This window comes from Staurois parvus, unplaced genomic scaffold, assembly GCF_062004578.1.
Source record: "Staurois parvus isolate SC_StPar_1 unplaced genomic scaffold, SC_StPar_1.0 ptg001083l, whole genome shotgun sequence".
In the NCBI taxonomy this organism is placed as follows: domain Eukaryota; kingdom Metazoa; phylum Chordata; class Amphibia; order Anura; family Ranidae; genus Staurois; species Staurois parvus.
In genome coordinates, this window is record NW_028318879.1 from 728,972 (window position 1) to 748,810 (window position 19,839).

A 19,839-nucleotide genomic window follows, 5' to 3' on the forward strand; every position below is an offset into this window, starting at 1 on the left:
TTAGTGTTCATTGAGATGCTTCTGACCTGAAGTTGAACGTCTTACCTGACCTAAGCTGCATCAACCTGTTTTTACATTCTCATTTACTTGTAAAGTGAAAAAAATAGTATTCGTGGAATGAAAAAGTTCATTAAATTTCTGACAATTTTCTTATATGGCACTTTTTATTTGGGGGGGTGTTGGAAATCACAGGATCCATTTAGGAAAATATGTACTGAAATACTGTAGTTTTAGGTATAAAATGTAACTCTTAAATGTTGTATATAGGGTTAAAATATTAAAAGCAAACTTTGTTTTATTGATAACAATTTATAAAATTATATTGATTTTGGATGGTTTTAGAAAAGAAAAGATTAAAACAAAATTGGAAACATTATCATCCATCTGTATGTAACCAGCAAGGAATTTCAAATGTGTATTGAGTGCAATCTGGATTTCGTTACTGTAATTCCAGCTGCCTATGGTGGGGGCCATGCAATTTTGTGATTTCCATCACCCCTTGTAACGCTCCACTTCTGAGAAACTGAGAAGAAGAAATTCTTTATGAAGTATTGTCAATTTAGTGTATAATTGGAATTTTTACTTTATACTTGGGGGGAGACTTACTAAAACAGGAGCAAGGAAAATCTGGCGCAGCTCTGAATACAAACCAGCTTCCAGGTTTTATTGTCAAAGCTTAACTGAACAAGCTGAAGTTAGAAGCTGATTGGCTACCATGCACAGCTGTACCAGATTCTGGGTGCTCCCAATTTAATAAATCTCCCCCTTGGTGTCTGAGCAGTATCTTCTTTATCATTTTATTCAGGATGTGTTTTCTTAGAGACTCAATATTTTCAAGCTGTGACCAGATTCATTTTTCTGCTTTCTCTGGGGCATTGTCTTTAGTAGAACATTGTATCCTTCTTTTTATACTGTTCAGTAAAAACCATGACAATAAGTAAACCACGGAAACATGTGATACATTTTCTATGCGTGTAGACTACAACTGGTACTTTGAAGCTGGAACATATTAGCCAGCTTACTTAGAATGGCAATGCAAAGCAAGACAAAGGACATTGAGCCTATTGCTTAAATAAAACCATAGTTCATACATTCCCAGATAAACACATATACAAACCCTATTACTGTCAATTTATGAAAACCAGAGGAGGTAAAGGCCACAGATACAACACAGAGGTACATTTTTATGTATTTATGGCCTAGAAAAAATGACAGCTGCTAATAACTAGTTGTTATGGGCAACTCAAATGTTTCTGACATTTTGAGCAACACAGATGTTCCTCTACTTTTGGTAGGCTGTCTGTTAGTGAGCTGGAATGGATTTTCTGCTAAATGTCTAGAAATATTAAATAAGGATTTGAGAATATGATTTAAGCATATAATTCATTACCAGCTTTAGTGCCCCCAAAACACTACAAACCAATAATGTTATATAACAAATGTAAATGACTTGGGTGTAGAGTGGGTAGAATATTATGGGTAGGCAAGACTCATAGCTGGCCACCACTAACAGGTGATAGGTGCATGCTAAATCAAAAGTCTACCAGTGAAGACACTTTTGGAAGTTAAAGGACTCCATATGGTTTATGGACAAGGCCATCTCCAGATTTGAAGCTTGCTTCAGTTAAATGTTGTTGATTAAGCCACAAAATTTGCCTTTAGCTGGACTACTAGAGGTCAGCAGAAAATTGTTATCTTTTTAGATGGAAGGAATTATGACATATACTTGACATACTGTATACTATCACTAGCTGACCTGTTGACACTGAAACCAGTATTAAACCCAAAAGCAAACATTTATTACATTGCAGCTTACTAATTATTAGATATGACTACATTTGTTCATTTCAGGGCCTTCTTTCCTTTATTTGGATCTGCTGATCCAGCCATTAAGACTGTTGATTTTCAAAAGAATAAGCTTTTTATTGTATTTAAATCTGCTAGTACATTTAACACTACTCACCCTACCCCAGACTGACAATGCTGTTGTCTGCTGTGCCCCCTGTGCTTCTTCATTAAGAGCGGAGGCACTCTAATACAGGCGGTATGTTACTAGCAAGACTACCAGGTGCAAACAGAGGGGAAAAAAAACAGCAATCATTAAATATGGTGGCTGAATTATTTTTCTAAGCTGCAATATATTACATTTTTGGTTTGGGGTTTATTACCGCTTTAAGTGTAATGTAAGGGTTAGTACTTTAAATTACAATCAAGTACTAAGTTCTGTAAATTACAATCAGTACAGTCTACATATTTTCATTGCTGTCTACTTGTCATCGTTATGACGATTCACTCTAATTACTCTGATGACCAATGTCACTGGGAATGATAGTGAAAGTAAATCTCAAATTCTGAGTTGCTATGAGAATACGAAAAGAGGGCAAATCTTCCAATGAGGACACTTGATCCCGTGACAACTTTCTGTGGATAATTTCTTCTCAACTCCTGTTGAGTCTGCAGGACAAGAAGTGATAAGATACAAATAGAAAACAACTTTTTATGAATACTTTAATTATTAATTTCAGTTGGGTTTACTTTATATATAGCAGTTATGTGAGAATAAGGCATTATTCAGGGTTGAAATGGGTTTGAAATGTTATTTGTATTGGCCATGAATGTAAATTATCACCAATATTTCCTTTGGCAGTGGCTTCCCAAGGAAGACAGGCCGGACTGCCCGCATAGCCTCTGATGAAGAGATCCAGGGAACAAAAGATGCAGTGATACAGGATCTCGAGAGGAAGCTGCGTTTCAAAGAGGAGCTCCTGAACAACGGTCAACCGGTATTATAGTGACTGCAAAACTAAGCACTTACTATTCATATTGTGTTACAAAGAAACTGTCGGTTATCCTTTTGCTTTCTTTCTAAAGTTAGACATTGGTTATATTTCTTCTTACAATATCAGGCACTGACTATACAAAAGCAAGTAATGAGTGACTAAAAATAAAATATTTGTGTCTCTCCTATATTCTTAGAAATTAACATATGAAGAGAAAATGGCTCGGCGGTTGCTGGGAGCGGACAATGCTGCAACAGTGTTTAATTTGCAAGAACCAGAAGATGATATAAATACACAGGTACTTATGACTGTCTTTTTACATCTACATATATAAAGTTTATATGGAGATCACAGATTGCTAGGGAATGGGAAATATGTGGTTGCTCCATATATAGTTTTATATGTTTCACCTTCAAAAAATACACATAATTGATTGAGCTGGTGTTCCTTGCCAAAAAACACAAAACATTTTTTTTCAATGGAATGTGCCCATGGAACCACAATAATCATTAACAAACAGATTATCAAAAGTAAACTATTGAAGGACATTTGGTGGAATTAAGAAATTGCCATTACCCAGAATTGAGGAAACTGTAATATATTATAATTTGTAGAAAAATATACATTTTCTACAGGAAATAACTCTAAATGTTTCTTTTGCTAACTAATTGTGCTTGACAGAAATATGAATGTTTCGTCCATAACACTCATTCCATAGCAGTCAGCTGTGCGTTAATGTATGTTTATCTTCCTGCTTTTCTTGTACTTATGACACCCAAACAGTGGCCTGGCCTTTCATGCGTGTCATGCATTCTTGCTTCCCTGGAGTATGTACAGTTGTGCTAAATAGTTTGCATACCCTTGGAGAATTGTATACAGTATGTACCATTTTTAAAGAAAATATGAGTGAGCAGGCAAAACACATTTCTTTTATTTTTTATATAATATTCAACTGTCGGTCATAGCAGAATGGCACAATCATAAAACAAAACATGGCAACAAGTAAACAGATGAAATGACCCCTGTTCAGAAGTCTGCATACCTTTAGTTCCTAATACTGTGTATTGCCCCATTTAGTATTGATGAGAGTATGCAGTCTTTAGTAATAGTTGTTTATGAGGCCCTGAATTCTTGCAGGTGGCATAGCTGTTCTTTCCTTTTGGCCAGATTTTTCCAGGTCATGCAAGTCTTTGGTCGTCTTGCATGAACCGCATGTTTGAGATCTCCCCAGAGTGGTTTGATGATATTTAGGTCAGGAGACTGTGATGGCAACTCCAGAACCTTCACCTTTTTCTTCTGTAACCACTGGAGGGTCAACTTGGCCTTGTGCTTAGGGTCATTGCCGTGCTTGAAAGTCCAAGAGCATATCATGCGCAACTTTCGTGCAGAAGAATGCAAATTGTCTTCTAGTATTTTCTGGCAATATGCTGCATTCATCTTGCCATCGATTTTCACAAGATTTTCTATGCCTTTAGAGCTCATCCCCAAAACATCAGTGAGCCACCATCATGCTTCACAGTGGGGATGGTATTTTATGTCGCTATAGGCCTTGTGACCATAACGCTCTATTTTTGGTCCTGTCACTCCAGCTTACACTCTTTCTTGACCTACCTGACATTGACTTGGTATCAAGAGATCCCCAAAATGTCCACTTCTTAATAAGTGATTAAACAGTACTGACTGGCATATTCAAGGCTTTAGTTATCTTTTTATATCGTTTTCCATCGTTATAAAGTTCCATTACCTTGTTCCTACCTTGTTTGACAGTTCTTTTCTGCCCAGTATCTAGCCTGTTCAGTGCATCCACATGAGAGCTAACAAACTCATTGACTGTTTATACATAGACACTAATTGCAATTTTAAAAGCCACAGATCGGGGAAATAAAAGTATAAATAAAGGCAAAACTTTTTTTTTAAGTTTTGGATAGAGTGGAGAGGTATTAGAACCCTTGTCAGTTTTTATTGCGGTCTGTGCCCCCATTAGGGAGATTCATCCTCTCTATTTGTCCTGTTTACCATTATTATTGAAAGTGAAAGTAAAAGAAAATCCCAAATTTTGGGTTGTCCCTAAAAAAGTAATAGAGGGGAAATCTTGGCTATGGGACAGGAAGTGAAGGGAAATCTCTGCAATGGGACACAGATGGCAAAAAATATCTGACATGGGTTATAGCCCACTCTTATTCTATCCAAAATGAAAAAAAAAACTTCCAGGGTATGTAAACGTTTGATCATGGCCATCTGGATGATTTCTGTTGTTATGATTTAAAAAAGAGCCAACCAAATATGTAATAATAAATGGCTTCATATGATTACTATACTTAAATAAAACACATTTTTTTGGCATAATCGGTCATATTTTCATTATCAATGCCAAACTTTCGTGATTTCTGCCAGGGTATGCAATCTTTTGTGCACAACTGTACACTGCAGTTTATACATGCATGTATCCTGGGTCAGTTCTCTTTAATTCAATAGTGGCTCTACACATAAAAACTGACTAGCCTGACATTGGGTTTGCACATATACATATATGGCCCATTCCACAAAATCTGGTTTAGCAAATTAGTTTGTGCAGAGAACGAAGTTGAGTTGAAGTTGATAGCCACACATGTGGACTAGGTTTGTCATCTGTCTGATTAATAAGAGAGAGAGGATATTGAGGGGCAGGAGGGCCAGGTAGTATCTTTAATTGGGCTGATTGTTAGAAGGTCAGATACAAAGCTCATATGTTTTATGTTACTGTTGGTGTGTAAGAACATTAAATGTACTACATAAATCATTTGGCTCAAGGGATTACGGTATTGTATTTTGTTTGTACATATGGTTAGCATATTGTATGTTTACGCCCATTTTTAAAAGAGAAGTATGGCTAAAGCCCTCTGTCGGCTAACGTCACAGAACTTGTCCAGGCTCTGGAAAGATCTCAATAGTCGAGATCCACCCAGAAGCCTGACCCGCAGCTGGCTCAGCCTGAGCCCCCTCCACAGCCTGGTGCTTCAGTGAGTACTGGTGGGGCAGAGCAGAGAGCTGGTGACTGACAGTCACCAGCTGTCTGCTCAATGAAGACTGAGAACTGAGTGATGTCTTTGATCACTCATTTCTCAGTTATAAAAGCTATGGGCAATAGATGCAGCATTGGACCGATGCTACATGCACCTAGATAAGTATAATGTTTTTTTTCTATCCCCTACTTCTCTTTTGAATAATTTTTATAAGCCAGTTTAAATGGCTGGTAATGTCACAGAGGAAGCAGACCACAGTGTACATACTTGTGTAACCATGTACATACTTAAAGTGATACTAAAGGTTTAACGTTTTAAAAAATAAATAACAAACTTGTTATACTTACCTGTTCTGTGCAATGGTTTTGCACAGAGCAGCCCTGATCCTCCTCTTCTTGAATCCCTCGCCAGCAATCTTGGCCCAATCTCCCCTGCTGATTGCCCCCAGAGAAAGTTGCTTGCTATGGGGGCACTCGAGTGTGCTTGTTCCTGAGTCACCTCTGTGTGTCCACACACAGAGCGTGCCTTGGAACCGCCCCCCACTCCCTCCTCACTGGATGTGATTGGCTCCCTCCTCAATGGCTCCCGCTGCTGTGTCTCAGCCAATGAGGAGGGAGAGACCCAGCAGAGTTGCTGCTCTCGTGCACATCGCTGGATCGAGACCCAGCTTAGGTAAGTATTGGGGGAGCTGCACACTGAAGTTTTATTACCTTTATGCATAAAATGTATGAAGGTAAAAAAACCTTCAGGCTAGATTCACACCTATGTAGTTTGTGTTTGATCAGTTTCTGCAGTGCTTTTTGCACTTTTGCAAACGTGCTTTTGAAGTTTTTTTACGCATTTTGCATTTTATGGGTGGGGGGGGTGTTGCCAACTTGTTTCTGGGCAGATTAAAAATGCATAATGCATAAAAAATGCACTATATGTGTTTCTGCAACATCTCTGGTGAAGTCCATTAAACCAAAATGCGCCATTTTGCATTTAAAAAAGTCCCTGACCTTTTCAAAAAATGCAGGAGGTGAAAACATGCAGATGTGAAAATGTCCCATAGGAAATCATGTTAAATAGACTGTAGTGTATTTCTGCATAATGCAAAACGCACAGCAAAACACATAGGTGTGGACCTAGACTTAGCCTTTACAACCACTTTAATTGGGCTATTGTTCATATATAAATGTACTTGTAAATAGGTTCCATTATTATGCCTTCAAAGAGCTCTTGATCATTATTCAGTAAGTAAACATAACTACCTGCAGGTAGTTCCTTTATAAATTTGTGACAAAAACACAAGATGAAATAATTTCATCTTTTTTTTTTTTTTTTGGAATGGTTATAGATTAGTAGAAGTAAATCTCATCACTGTCTGATACCGCAACATTCATAATAGGTTACAGAATCAAATACTGTTCTGTATAGCATGTTCCTGGGTCAGAGTTCTAGGATGAAGAAGTGTCATCAGAGCACATGGCAGTAACTGTTTTCTTGCTTTAGCTTTCACCTTCTTCTCTACCTTTGCAGGAAGTTGCCTCTGTTGATGCTTCTGTAGAGAATCCTCTTGAAATGCAGAAGGTTACTATTGACCTGTGTTCCTTGTCTACACCACATTGATCATTAGTCTTACAAACTAACATCTTACACGTTTTGCCGTTTGCCCAATTTAACATCTGTTATAAACACTTGTTTTCCTTGATGCCTTGTTTTGTCACTTGGTACATCGTGTATTCATCCATAAAGAGAAGAAAGCCAAGTAACAGAGAACATTATGTACCTGCGTAATGTCTCCAGAGTATGCATAATATAATTGCATGAAGTTACTGTGTTGTTTACTTTCACTAATTACTTCTAAACAATCTTCATCTTAATTCCACTTGTATAAAATGCCTCTTCCATATAGGAAATGGGCATAAGTCCTGCATACATCATGGACACACCAGTGCTCACCACATATAAATAACACCAGTCATTTATGTAACTCCAATTCTATGTTTGTAGTTTTGTACTATATTTAAGTAGGTATACGTATACTGTAAGGTTTGTTTGCAATGTAGCAATATTCATTAACTGAATTGAAAAATTCCTCAATATTTCTATCTGTAGGAGAATCTATTGCTCCTTTATTTGTTCCCCAAACCTATCATCTACTGTATAAATAACAAAGTGATTGTAAAGTCCTAAGTTTTATTTATTTTTTTTAAATAAATAGATTCATACTTACCTGCTCTGTGCAATGGAACAGCACAGAGCGACCCTGAACCTCCTCTTCTCAGGTCCCCTGCTGGCACCCATGGCTGCTTCCTATCGAGGCACACCTGTGCGCTTGAACCTGAGCCACGCTGCTTGTGTTCATTGACACAGACAGTGGGGTTTGGCCCCCCTCCCCTCCTTTGTCACAGGGTTTCACTGACAGCAGTGGGAACCATTGCCCCACTGATCTAAGCAAATCCTGTGAGAGCGGGGAGAAGAAGAGAGAGACGCTGCAGATGGGCATTACACTACAATGGAACAGCACAGAGCAGCCCTGAACCTCCTCTTTTCGGGTCCCTCGCCGGCACCCCTTGGCTGCTTCCTGTTAAGGTACATCTGCGTGTTTGATCCTAAGCCACGCTGCCTGTGTTCATTGACATGGACAGTGGGGCTGGCCCCCCCCCCCCCCCCCCGTTTATCACAAGATTTCACTGACAGCAGTGGGAACCAATGCCCCACTGCTCTCAGTAAAGCATGTGGGAACTGGGAGAAAGAGAGAGAAGCTGCAGATGAGCACTACAGTGGATCTAGTGAGGACTCAGGTAAGTATAAGAAGGAGAGAGGGAGTGATATTAAGATAAATATTTAGGCTTTACAACCACCTTAAGAACTATATGATTCTGAACCATATTCTATGTGGCCAGAATGAACTTTATGTGTGTGTGTGTGTGTGTGTGTGTGTGTATGTGTATATATATATATATATATATATATATATATATATATATATATATATATATATATATAATATTTGTGTTAAATCTAGGTACTAGGTTCTTTTAAGTACCTTATGTTCATTTGCTTTTTGTTTTTGGTTGATGATTTTTATATAGTTGAAATATTTCTGGGCAGTTTTGATCATAATAAAAAGTGTGAAGTACATAGCTGCAAGCAGATCTTGAAAGGAGAAGGCAAGGCGGAGGAAAAGGTTACTAGTAATGAGTGTTGAAACAGAAATGTCACATTCTTCTATATAGCCATAATGTGTCACTTTAACCCAGAATTTAGGGCATCAATTAAAATACCATTACATTGAATAGGGTAGTTTGAACAATTATTCCAGTTACCAACAGGATGAAGACTAAAATGTTCAAAACGTTTTCATTCCAAAATGTAAGTTAAATCTCGTCTAAGGATTCATTTTTGTCCGCTCCCCCCCAACTACACTATATTGCCAAAGTTCCTCCACCCCAAATGCAATCATCCATGTCTTTATGGACCTTGCTTTGTGCACTGGTGGCAGTCATGTTGGAACAGGAAGGGGCCATCCCCAAACTGTTTCCACAAAGTTGGGAGCATGAAATTGTCCAAAATGTCTTGGTATGCTGACACCTTTAGAGTTCCCTTCAGTGGAACTAAGGGGCTAAGCCGAACCCCTGAAAAACAATACACCATAATCCCCCCTCCACCAAACTTTACATTTGGAACAATGCAGTCAGGCAAGTACTGTTCTCCTGGTAACCGCCAAACCCAGACACGTCCATCGGATTACCGGACAGAGAAGTGTGATTTGTCATTCCATAGAACAGGTCTCCACTGCTCCGGATTCCAGTGGCAGCGTGCTTTACACCACTGCATCCAACGCTTTGCATTACACTTGGTGATGTAAGGCTTGGATGCAGCTGCTCGGCCATGGAAACCCATTCCATGAAGCTCTCTACGCACTGTTGTTGTTATAATCTGAAGGCCACATGAAGTTTGAAGGTCTTTAGCTGTTGACTCTGCAGACAGTTGGTGACTTGTGCACACTGTGTGCTTCAGCATGCTCTGACCCCGCTCTGTCATTTTACGTGACCTACCACTTGGTGGCTGAGTTGCTGTTGTTCCCAGTTGTTATAATACCACTAAGAGTTGACCGTGGAATATTTTGTAGCAAGGAAATTTCATGGATGGGCTTATTGCACAGGTGGCAACCTATCACGGTACCACACTTGAATTCACTGAGCTCCTGAGAGCGACCCATTCTTTCACAAATGTTTGTAGAAGCAGTCTGCATGCCTAGGTGCTTGATTTTATACACCTGTGGCCATGGAGGTGATTGGAACACCTGAATCCAATGATTTGGAGGGGTGTCTCAATACTTTTGGCAATATAGTGTATTCAGCTAACAAATCTAGGGGTCTAGTAATAGACCCAGATATAATATTAAAATATAACTAAAGGCAAAACTTTTTTTTTCTTTCATTTTGGATGGAGTGGAGATGGATTAGAATACCTGTCAGGTTTTTATTGATGTCTGTGCCTTTATTAGGGTGATTCACTCTTTTTTTATTTGTCCTCTTCTATTTTACCATCATAATTGAAAGTGAGAGTAAAGTGAAACATTTTGGGTTGTCCCCAGAAAAGTAATAGAGGGGAAATATTCCAATGGGGACACTAGTTATGGAGACCTGTGATCCCCCAGGAAATTTCCTTAATTTGCAGGGATTTCCTCTCACTTCCTGCTTGGTTATGAGACAAGAAGTAAAGGGAAATCTCTGCAATGGGATACAGATGATGAAGCAAAAATCTCACAGGGGTTATAACCCTCCCTTACTATATCCAAAATGAAACTGTAAAGAAAACAAAAAACAGACAAAGCAGTACTGATTGTTCAATTTATCAGAAAGCACATGTAGTATTTCATGTATTCAGTGTATTATATCACACTTGCAAGACCAGTTTAAGTTGATGTTTGACTTTTTCTCCCATGCTGTTATTTTTGTTGATTTTATACAAAATGTTATCTTCACCTTGACAGTCAAAATGAACTAACGTAGATCAAATGTCTACTGTTAAGTTAAAGAATGCAGTAACCAAGGGTGGCCTGTATTACCTTGCACAAAAGCATCTGACAAACTTTTCCTAGTGAAGAAGGGTCCCTGTAGATGTGAAAAATGCCAAAACAGTTATATCATCATTCTCACAGGGCTATAATTCTACCTTATCAAGCAAATCCTTAAAATTATTTTTTAAATGTTTTTATAGTTAAGCCTTAGTGACAGACACTTAAGTATTGGCACTAATACCGTAGAACTGCTAGTGTTTTGTTTATTTATCCATAAATGACAAGCAGGAAAATAAAGGATGGATTCCGAGGGTAACAATATCCTCTGAAATTTAATTATACACGTGTAGATTAAATAACATGCAGTATTATTGTGTGGAAAACAGTCTGCGGGTGTCTTTATTATTCTAGTTGTTATGTGACCCTCACCAGAGGTCTGTTTGCTCATTCCTTAACTAAAGAAAGGCAGTAAAAAAAAAAAAAAGTCTGCTGAGCGCTTGATGCTTGGAAAAATCAGAAACGTGGTTTAAAATAAACACATATTACAGGTCCCTGGAGTTGAATTCAAGATATACAGATCAAGTTATTACAAAGAAAAGTATGTGGTTCATAGACCGCTTCTGTCTCATGGGGCAACAGATAGCACAACCACAGTCATTCTCCCCTTTAACATTTACAGGCCAAATAATACACATGGTTAAGAGCTTGCTTACTAACATTTTCCCTTTTCCATTTCCTTTGAGACATTTAGAATTGTAGTTTTGGTGCTTGTGAACAACATGGAAGCCTACAAAATGATCTTTTGTTACTCTAATAAAACAGAAAGCTGTTCCCTACAGGAGAATGTCTCACATAGCACTTTTGATTTTTAATCTAGCATTGAGACTACGGGGCCCATTGACTAAAGGTAAATAGGTTGTTCAGTTTATAGGGAATGTTGCACTTTGCAAGGGAAATGGCCAGGGTGACGTTTCTCTTTGCAAGGAATACCCACTCACATTCAAAGAACGAAAAAACAACAATTTTTGGTTGTACATGATGGGATGATGGAATTCAGCAGAGCTTTGCCTTTTTCATTAAACTCTGGGGCAATGTTCCTTACAAACTGAATAAGTGATCTACCTTTACCAAATACCCCCCCCCCCCCCTTGTGTTCTGAAATTCCCTGATCAAAGGTTGGTGGCTGGTGTACCTCTTACAGGAGGAGGTTGCATACTTGAGAACGACTGGAAAGAGTTTGTTGCTTCACTTGTTCATGCTGTACAAGGATTGCTCTGTCTGTCTAAAGGAAATACCGTAAAGTTATATTAAAAGAAAATCTAAAGCAAAAACTTGTTTTGGATAAAGTAGGAAATGTGAGGTGTATTTATTTGTTAAAAAATATATAAAGGAATGCGCTAAATACCAAATCCAATGAAACTGCAGATAAATACATAAATAAAATAAAAAATATATTTATAAATGTCCGTAATTCATATTGAAGTCCAAACACCAATATAAGTGATTAAAAAAATCTCTTAAACAAGAAAAAACACTGTGTAGCAAAATCCACCACCGAATGAAATGGGTAAACTCACCAGAGCTATTTGCTGATCAAATTATAAATCAGCAAAAATAGCAATTGCTCTGGGAGTGATGATCTGTTGGAGTATCCAGGAGCAATAGACTGCAATCAGCCAAATCAGCACACATGGAACAGCCTTAACTGCAAGTGGTCATCATGCCTTCACAACTTTGGAAATGCTCGGGGAATCAAAGAAGAGTATCATGGTGCAGTATATTAAACAAAGAGAATTTTTATTGTAGCCTTAAATATGCACTCACAAGAAAGGTGTCCAACCGACATCAGCAATATCAGTCTCAAAAAGCTAAAGCAGGGATGAGCCTCGCTCACCGCGAACACAGCCGACAGTCTCGAGGAGCGTCCTGACATCTCATCCACTAAGACCCGCTCTACGCGTTTAGTCATCCGACGTCTTCAAGGGGCGGCAACCTCAAATTTTCTTAATGAGATGTATGACTCATAAAACAATCTGTAATATTTGGTAGTGTGGAATGTTACAAATGCTGTAGTGATTTGTTTATTAGAAAATATGTGGTTGCAGAATTTGGATGACTGAGTGTTTTCAAAGAGAGGTTACTTATTTTGACATTTTGACATGTTGATATTTTATTCTGATAGGAGTACAAAGTGTCTAGCTTTGAGCAAAGGCTTATCGGTGAAATTGAGTATCGCCTAGAACGTTCTCCTGTGGAAGAATCGGATGATGATGTAGAACATGGGGATGAATCTGATGGCATCCCTCCTCAATTTGAAACAAAACTGCGCCACTTCAAGATCTTTGAAGGAATGCCAGCAACTTTTTCATGCAAGCTGACTGGCAATCCAAAGCCAAAGGTATGAAAATGTTCTTCAATTATATCAGTAACAAAAATTTGAGAAGATAAAAATTGTGCAAAAATATTAATGAAAACTGAAAACTCAAAATGACTTTGTAAGCAGTTTCAGCTGAAATTGGTTTATGATCTTCAGGCCATCAGATATACCTTGACTTATCATGACATTTGTATAACATGTGAAGCTTGCTAAGCAAAAAGTATATAATTCTCATGGCTCACAGTGGCCTTAGAAGAACATTTAAAAAACCAGGGACAAGAATAATAAAGGTGTTTCCTCATAGCCACCTTGCTATATCTTTGTCCACTGCTTACGTAAAAAAAACTACTCATCTGTTGCAGAAACCTTTTAACAAAAATCATCAGTGGTCAGTGGCACTTTATACCTTCCAAAACACAACCCCGCAATCATTAGTGGTCAGCGGAAATTTAAACACCTCGACTCTAAAACAGCAATTCCCACAATTTTTAGTGGTCAGTTGAACTTTACCCCCACCTTCTTCTTTAATCTTTTGCTATACTACTTTCTGGCTGTGTTAAAAAACATTCAGCTCTCCCCTTCCTCAATGTGGTTCACATTGATCACAAGGTACAGAGTCACTCTGTGTACATTTTATCTTTGATCTGAGATTTCTGATGACAGCTTGATCACAGCCATTCATAGATGCACTGGACACTCGTGTGCGTTCTCTGCAGCGCTGCTTATAAACAGTACTCCGGAAAACTGAGTGCACATCTCTGATGGTTTTTTTTTTTTTTTGCTGTGCAGCAGTTTAAAGGTGGGTAAGGCTTAGCATACAAAGAAAAAACTGGTCACATACCCAGGTCTATAACTGGCTTTTTAAACATAAATGTGTGAGTTTAGCGAGCGCACCAATGAAAAGCTGCTAATGCACAAAAAGGAACCACAAAGCCTTTCTAAGAATATGACATAAAAATAGGGTGTGCAGCACTATATAAATAAAACACACTGTCTAAAGTATGACGAAATATGACAGAAATGGAAAAATCCCATAAACTGGATGTTAAACAGTCCAAGGTAATATAATATCAATCCAAAAAGGTATATTCCAGTGATGGAGTATAAACGACTTCAATCCAAATGGGTATATTCCAGCATCCTAACATGAAGGTGTAGAAAAATTGCCCACTCACCGGAAGTGCAATTTAATGTGCACATAGAAATTCCATGAAGCCAGAGGTCCCATGAAGGTATAGCCTGATGATAAAGGTGCCCTCTGGTGGTGGATAGGGTGACGGCTGCCAGAGAAGTTGATCTGGACCAATTTCCCAAATTGTCCTGCCTGGGTGGACTCCTAGAATGCTGGGCTGAGATGTGGAGGCTCAGTGCCAGGTAGTAGAGATGAGAATGCTCATAGTGTAGTATTATAAAAAGTATTTATTGAGTATATATCATTAAGATAAAACAGTAAACGTACAGGGTTGGAGTACCTATACAGGTATATTGTAAATGAGCTCTTTTAATACACTGACCAGTGAATATAAATGATGGCCACCGGACCTCCTGATCCGGTGGCTTAACGTCAAGGCGTGCAGAGGCTCCTCCTAGCTTTTTAAACAGTGAACATGGAAGGCGTCACAAAGTAAAAAATAGGACTATCCAGTTCAACTTGCCAGCCTACCCCAGTCTAATAATGGCTATTGTCGGCAAGGAACATGGATAAGTATACCTTATCAAAAGAGGGGGATAAAAAAGCCAGTTCAAACTGACAGCCAGTTAGCCAACTATCAAAAACCAAATTAACCTGTCTAAGAACATGCGTTTAAAAACAGGGGTTTAGTTAGCACACATTTGCAAATACATACGTAAGCCACAGAGCCACATCACGGCACCCTGAGTGTCTGTGGTCCTAACTCTATAAATCTAGAGAGTCCTCACAATGGGTGCACATGCATTTAAATGGATAGAAACAAGGGCAGGTGAACCTGAGGGAGCCCACCCCTCATTAAGGTCATGGGAGCGCACCTGACACCCAGCATGTAGCACAACGGCAGCCAGGGTGTCCAATGCACCCACTGAACCTCCAAAATTAACATACAAAGAAAAAACTGGTCACCTACCCAGGTCTATAACTGGCTTTTTAAACTGTGAACATGGAAGGCGTCACAAAGTAAAAAATAGGACTGTCCAGTTCAACTTGCTAGCCTACCTCAGTCTAATAATGGCTATTGTCGGCAAGGAACATGGATAAGTATAACTTCTCAAAAGAGGGGGATAAGAAAGCCAGTTCAAACTGCCAGCCAGTTAGCCAACTATCAAAAACCAAATTAACCTAAGAACATGCATTTAAAAACAGGGGTTTAGTTAGCACACATTTGCAAATACATACGTAAACCACAGAGCCACATCACGGCACCCTGAGTACCTGTGGTCCTAACTCTATAAATCTAGAGAGTCCTCACAATGGAGGCACATGCTGGTGGGCTCCCTCAGGTTCACCTGCCCTTGTTTCTATCCATTTAAAAGCATGTGCCTCCATTGTGAGGACTCTCTAGATTTATAGAGTTAGGACCACAGATACTCAGAGTGCCGTGATGTGGCTCTGTGGCTTACGTATGTATTTGCAAATGTGTGCTAACTAAACCCCTGTTTTTTAAACGCATGTTCTTAGACAGGTTAATTTGGTTTTTGATAGTTGGCTAACTGGCTGGCAGTTTGAACTGGCTTTCTTATCACCCTTTTTGATAAGTTATACTTATCCATGTTCCTTGCCGACAATAGCCATTATTAGACTGGGGTAGGCTGGCAAGTTGAACTGGATAGTCCTATTTTTTACTGGGCAAGGCTTAGCATCTATTATATAAAGTATGATGGTGGTTGGTTATTATATTGGTTATTATGTATATATTTTGCATACAGTGTGGTTTGGCTTAAGTCTTTAATCTGATAGTTTGCTTTGTCTCACTTGATTTGTCCCCCCACCCCCCCCCCCCCACAAACCCCTTTATTTGTGTCGCAGAATAGATTTGAATTTAGGAACAATCTTCAACTACAGCTGTATCTTATCAGGATTGTGCCGTATATGTCTGTTTGTGATTTGAAGGTGTCGAAAATGAGGGGTTGAGAAAATGTATAGGATATTCATATAACAGACTCTCATAACATGTACTTATATCTGATATAGGCAAGATTGATGTATAGTCTGTATGCCAGATGTAAAACTTACAAGGTTTAAAGCCTAAATGTCCTTTGAGGATTTGCTATCACACGGATTGCAGAGTAAGTTAAATAACGTGAAACCTTCTAGGAAAAAAGTGTCATAGGATGTGATGCACCATTTACTTATTTATATAGCAGCATATTTTGTACTCGTTTGCCAAGCACCAATAATCATTCACATCAATTATTGCCCCCAAAAGAAGGTTATATTTCTAGCAAACACATACAAACATGCACACAGTAGAGTTAAATTTGACTGAAACCATTGAACGTATAAAAATGTTTTTGGACTGTGGGAAGAAACCAAAGCACCTCTAGGAAACCCTTGCAAAGGATGGACTTCAGGCAGAAAATAACCATGGAGAGAAATTAACCCAGAACACTAGCAATACAGCCTACAGATGTGTCATCCAGTCTGACAGTGGAACGATTTTCTAATTTTCAAAATGCTATGTAGCGCCCCCCCCCCCCCCCCCCCATAGGAGCAGCTAAATTATTGTCCAGGTCTTTGCTAATTTTACCCCGCAGCCAGGAATAAGGTAGTTTCACAGCCAGGTAGACACACACTTTTGCTCAATGTCTTCAATCAGTCTAGGGGCTATTGTTTTTGTAGTTTTATTATTGGAGAACTTGGACAGGGATGGGGAATTTAGTTGGATACTCCAGGAATAGAACTAATTACAGATGAGGACAAATCTACCTTAAGTAGTAGCCTTGAGCAAAGTTCCAATGTCCGGGAAGTGTTAAACGGACAGTTCTCTTCAGGACACCAGCTGGCATCCCCTTTTTCAGAGCCACGCTGACTTTAAAGCACCAGAGGGGTAGCAAAGCACACAGGTCCCCAAGATCCCATAGTGTATGTACTCACAAGGCCCAAGGACAGAATGGTAGCCGCCTTCCAATCTTCCAAGCGATGCCCTCCAGTAATACCAGACAGATCTTTGGCAGACAGCTCCCCTCAGTCAGCTTTCTGAAGAACCAGGGTCTCTCTCTCTCTCTCTCTTACTTCAGGCCCTCAGGTTGCCCACCTAAGGCCACATGGCAGCAGGTGCCCGGGGGAGGAGGTGTGCCTTCTCCCAAGCTGGTACAGTCCTCTCCTGGAAAGACCCAGAGCTCAGTATGCCCGGAGAATAAATACCCTCTTCCAGTATCCTTCAGGGCTACAATCCCTGGGATTGGCTGGAGCGGCATTAATAATCATGCTCCTCCTTTTAAGCAGAGGAACCAACTGTAATCTGCTTATACTAGCACCTATCTAGGAGGATGCTACAGGAAAAAGCTGCAACAGGTTTTTTTTGCTTTCAACCCATTTTGGAGATTAACTTTCCCTTTTTTTTGGTTACAACACAAAAAATGAAAAGAAATCCTGCTGTATCAACAGTAATATTTTACATTACATTATTACTATTCTATAAATTATTACCTCATATAAATTTACATTATTTAGATCAATTAGATACACTAAGATTAAAATCATGATTTTTTTTTTTTTTTAAATTTGCCTAACATTACATAGTTTTATTTTACAAAGGTTTTTATTGAATTTTGAAATACAGCATGGTAAAACAACACGCAATGCATATACAGAAACATGGGACTGTATTACACCAAGGAGCGGAACTCCTTGCAATTTGAGCTGAAAAGATCGAAATTACAAGGATGACATAGGGAGATTCACAATGCATGGTTTAATACAATAGCGTAAGGTTTTTAGACCCCTGAGAAGTTCTCTGACAGCCAGCTAATAGACACCACCCCGAAACAGGGAGAGGGGAGCTCACAATGTACAGGCACTCCCATATTTTGCCTGCCAGAGTTTGAGAGGAGGCAATGCAGAGGTAAAGCTGCTGTTTTTATTTTCGAAGCTGCTGTCAATCCATGTACATGGGAAGAAGAGCAGAGGCAGGGCTTCTGGTGCCTTAGCTGCAGCCTCAGCCAATGACATTCTGTAGAGAGACAAAGCAGAGGTGAAGCTGTGGTGTCCTCAGATGATGGGATATGTGTACACACAGGTGCAGGCAGCATTAGCACATGAGAATGTAGTCCTAAGCCCAGGAACGCATGCACACAGGTGCCCCAATTGGAGCAGTGCAGGGTAGTAGGCCCCTTATGACAGAGGACAGGCTGAAGTGCTTCACAAACAACAAAAAACTACAATACAGGCAGTCCCCGGGTTACGAACAAGAAAGGTTCTGTAGGTTTGTTCTTAAATTTAATTTGTATGTAGGATAGCATAGGGAAGGGTTAACTGACAGGTCTACCGGACAGTAGGTGACAGCATGCAGTGATCAGCAGGATGGCCGCCCAGCAGCTTCTGGGACCAGTCTAATGTCACTCTGCCTCCGTTCTTAAGTATCGAGTCGTATGTAAGTTCGATGTTTGTAACTTGGGGACTGCCTGTAAAGGCAGGGCTTCAAATATCAGATTAGGTTTATTGGTTATTGTTGTTAATAAAAAGCACAAATAAAAAAGAAGATTTACATGAGTAAATATTTCTGTTGACATTTTGCCGATGCCAGCAAACAAGCTCACTGCACTTTGTTGGTGCACAATCAGCATGGCACAGTGGAAGCAGACTGAATTATGTTCTGATGTTCTGTTTCAAATTTCGTGCCTGGGAAGAGGCCATTGTAATGAATTACTGCAGCAGGAAATCATTCAGGAGGAAATTGTAAACACATGGGATTCCCTTGTTTTCTATAAAATAGTCACTTAAGAGACCATTTGTATGTCACTTTCTGGTTCTATTGTTTCCAAGAGTCATACAGTAGAGGACTCCAATACATGACAACTAGGTAATCTGTTTGGAAAAGGAATACAAAAGTACTTGTAGGTTTTTTGCTGTCAGTGCATGTGGAAAAAATACTTTTCTTTGTCACAGATGCCAGCCAAATGTTTGTGGATGATAAAAAGTTTTGTTACTGCCTATTTTCAACCAATATATCAGTGCATTACTAGTTTTGAATGAATGATGTGGGTGACAACTTTATCCATTACATAGTTTTTAAAAAGTTAACTTTTTGGTTAATATGGACCAAAGGATATGGTAATATACTGCAGATTTTCTGAAGCAGTGATACATGTCACTATTTTGTCTGGTGATCACTGAATTGTAGCTGGCTACAAAGTTACTACTATCTGGCTACAATACCTGTCTACACATACACAATTGCGCAGTCATGCAACACTGTACTCATATGAAATCACACAAATAGAGCTTTCTTTTGGTGGTATTTCATTGCCACTGTGGGTTTATTTTTTTGAGCTATAAACAAAAAAGAGCAACAGATTTGAAAAAAAAGGTTTTTTTTTTTGTTTCTATTATAAAATTTTGCAAACAGGTAATTTTTCTCCTTCACTGATGTGCGTTCATGAGGCTGCACTGATAGGCAGCAATGATGGCCACTGATAGGAGGCACTGACAGGCGACACTGATAGGCAGCACTGATGAGCTGGCACTGATGATGC

At 39.1% G+C, this 19,839-nt stretch overlaps 1 protein-coding gene across 3 annotated transcripts in view; it reads left to right on the forward strand.

Moving 5' to 3' along the window:
- Positions 1-19,839, forward strand: part of PALLD (palladin, cytoskeletal associated protein) — a 440,752-nt gene that overhangs the window by 365,032 nt on the left and 55,881 nt on the right. For all 3 annotated transcript variants that reach the window (XM_089658595.1, XM_089658596.1, XM_089658597.1), the window contains 3 exons: positions 2,648-2,783; positions 2,977-3,078; positions 12,976-13,191. In XM_089658595.1, coding sequence (XP_089514721.1) covers positions 2,648-2,783; positions 2,977-3,078; positions 12,976-13,191 — 454 coding nt within the window. The remainder of the gene's footprint in view (positions 1-2,647; positions 2,784-2,976; positions 3,079-12,975; positions 13,192-19,839) is intronic.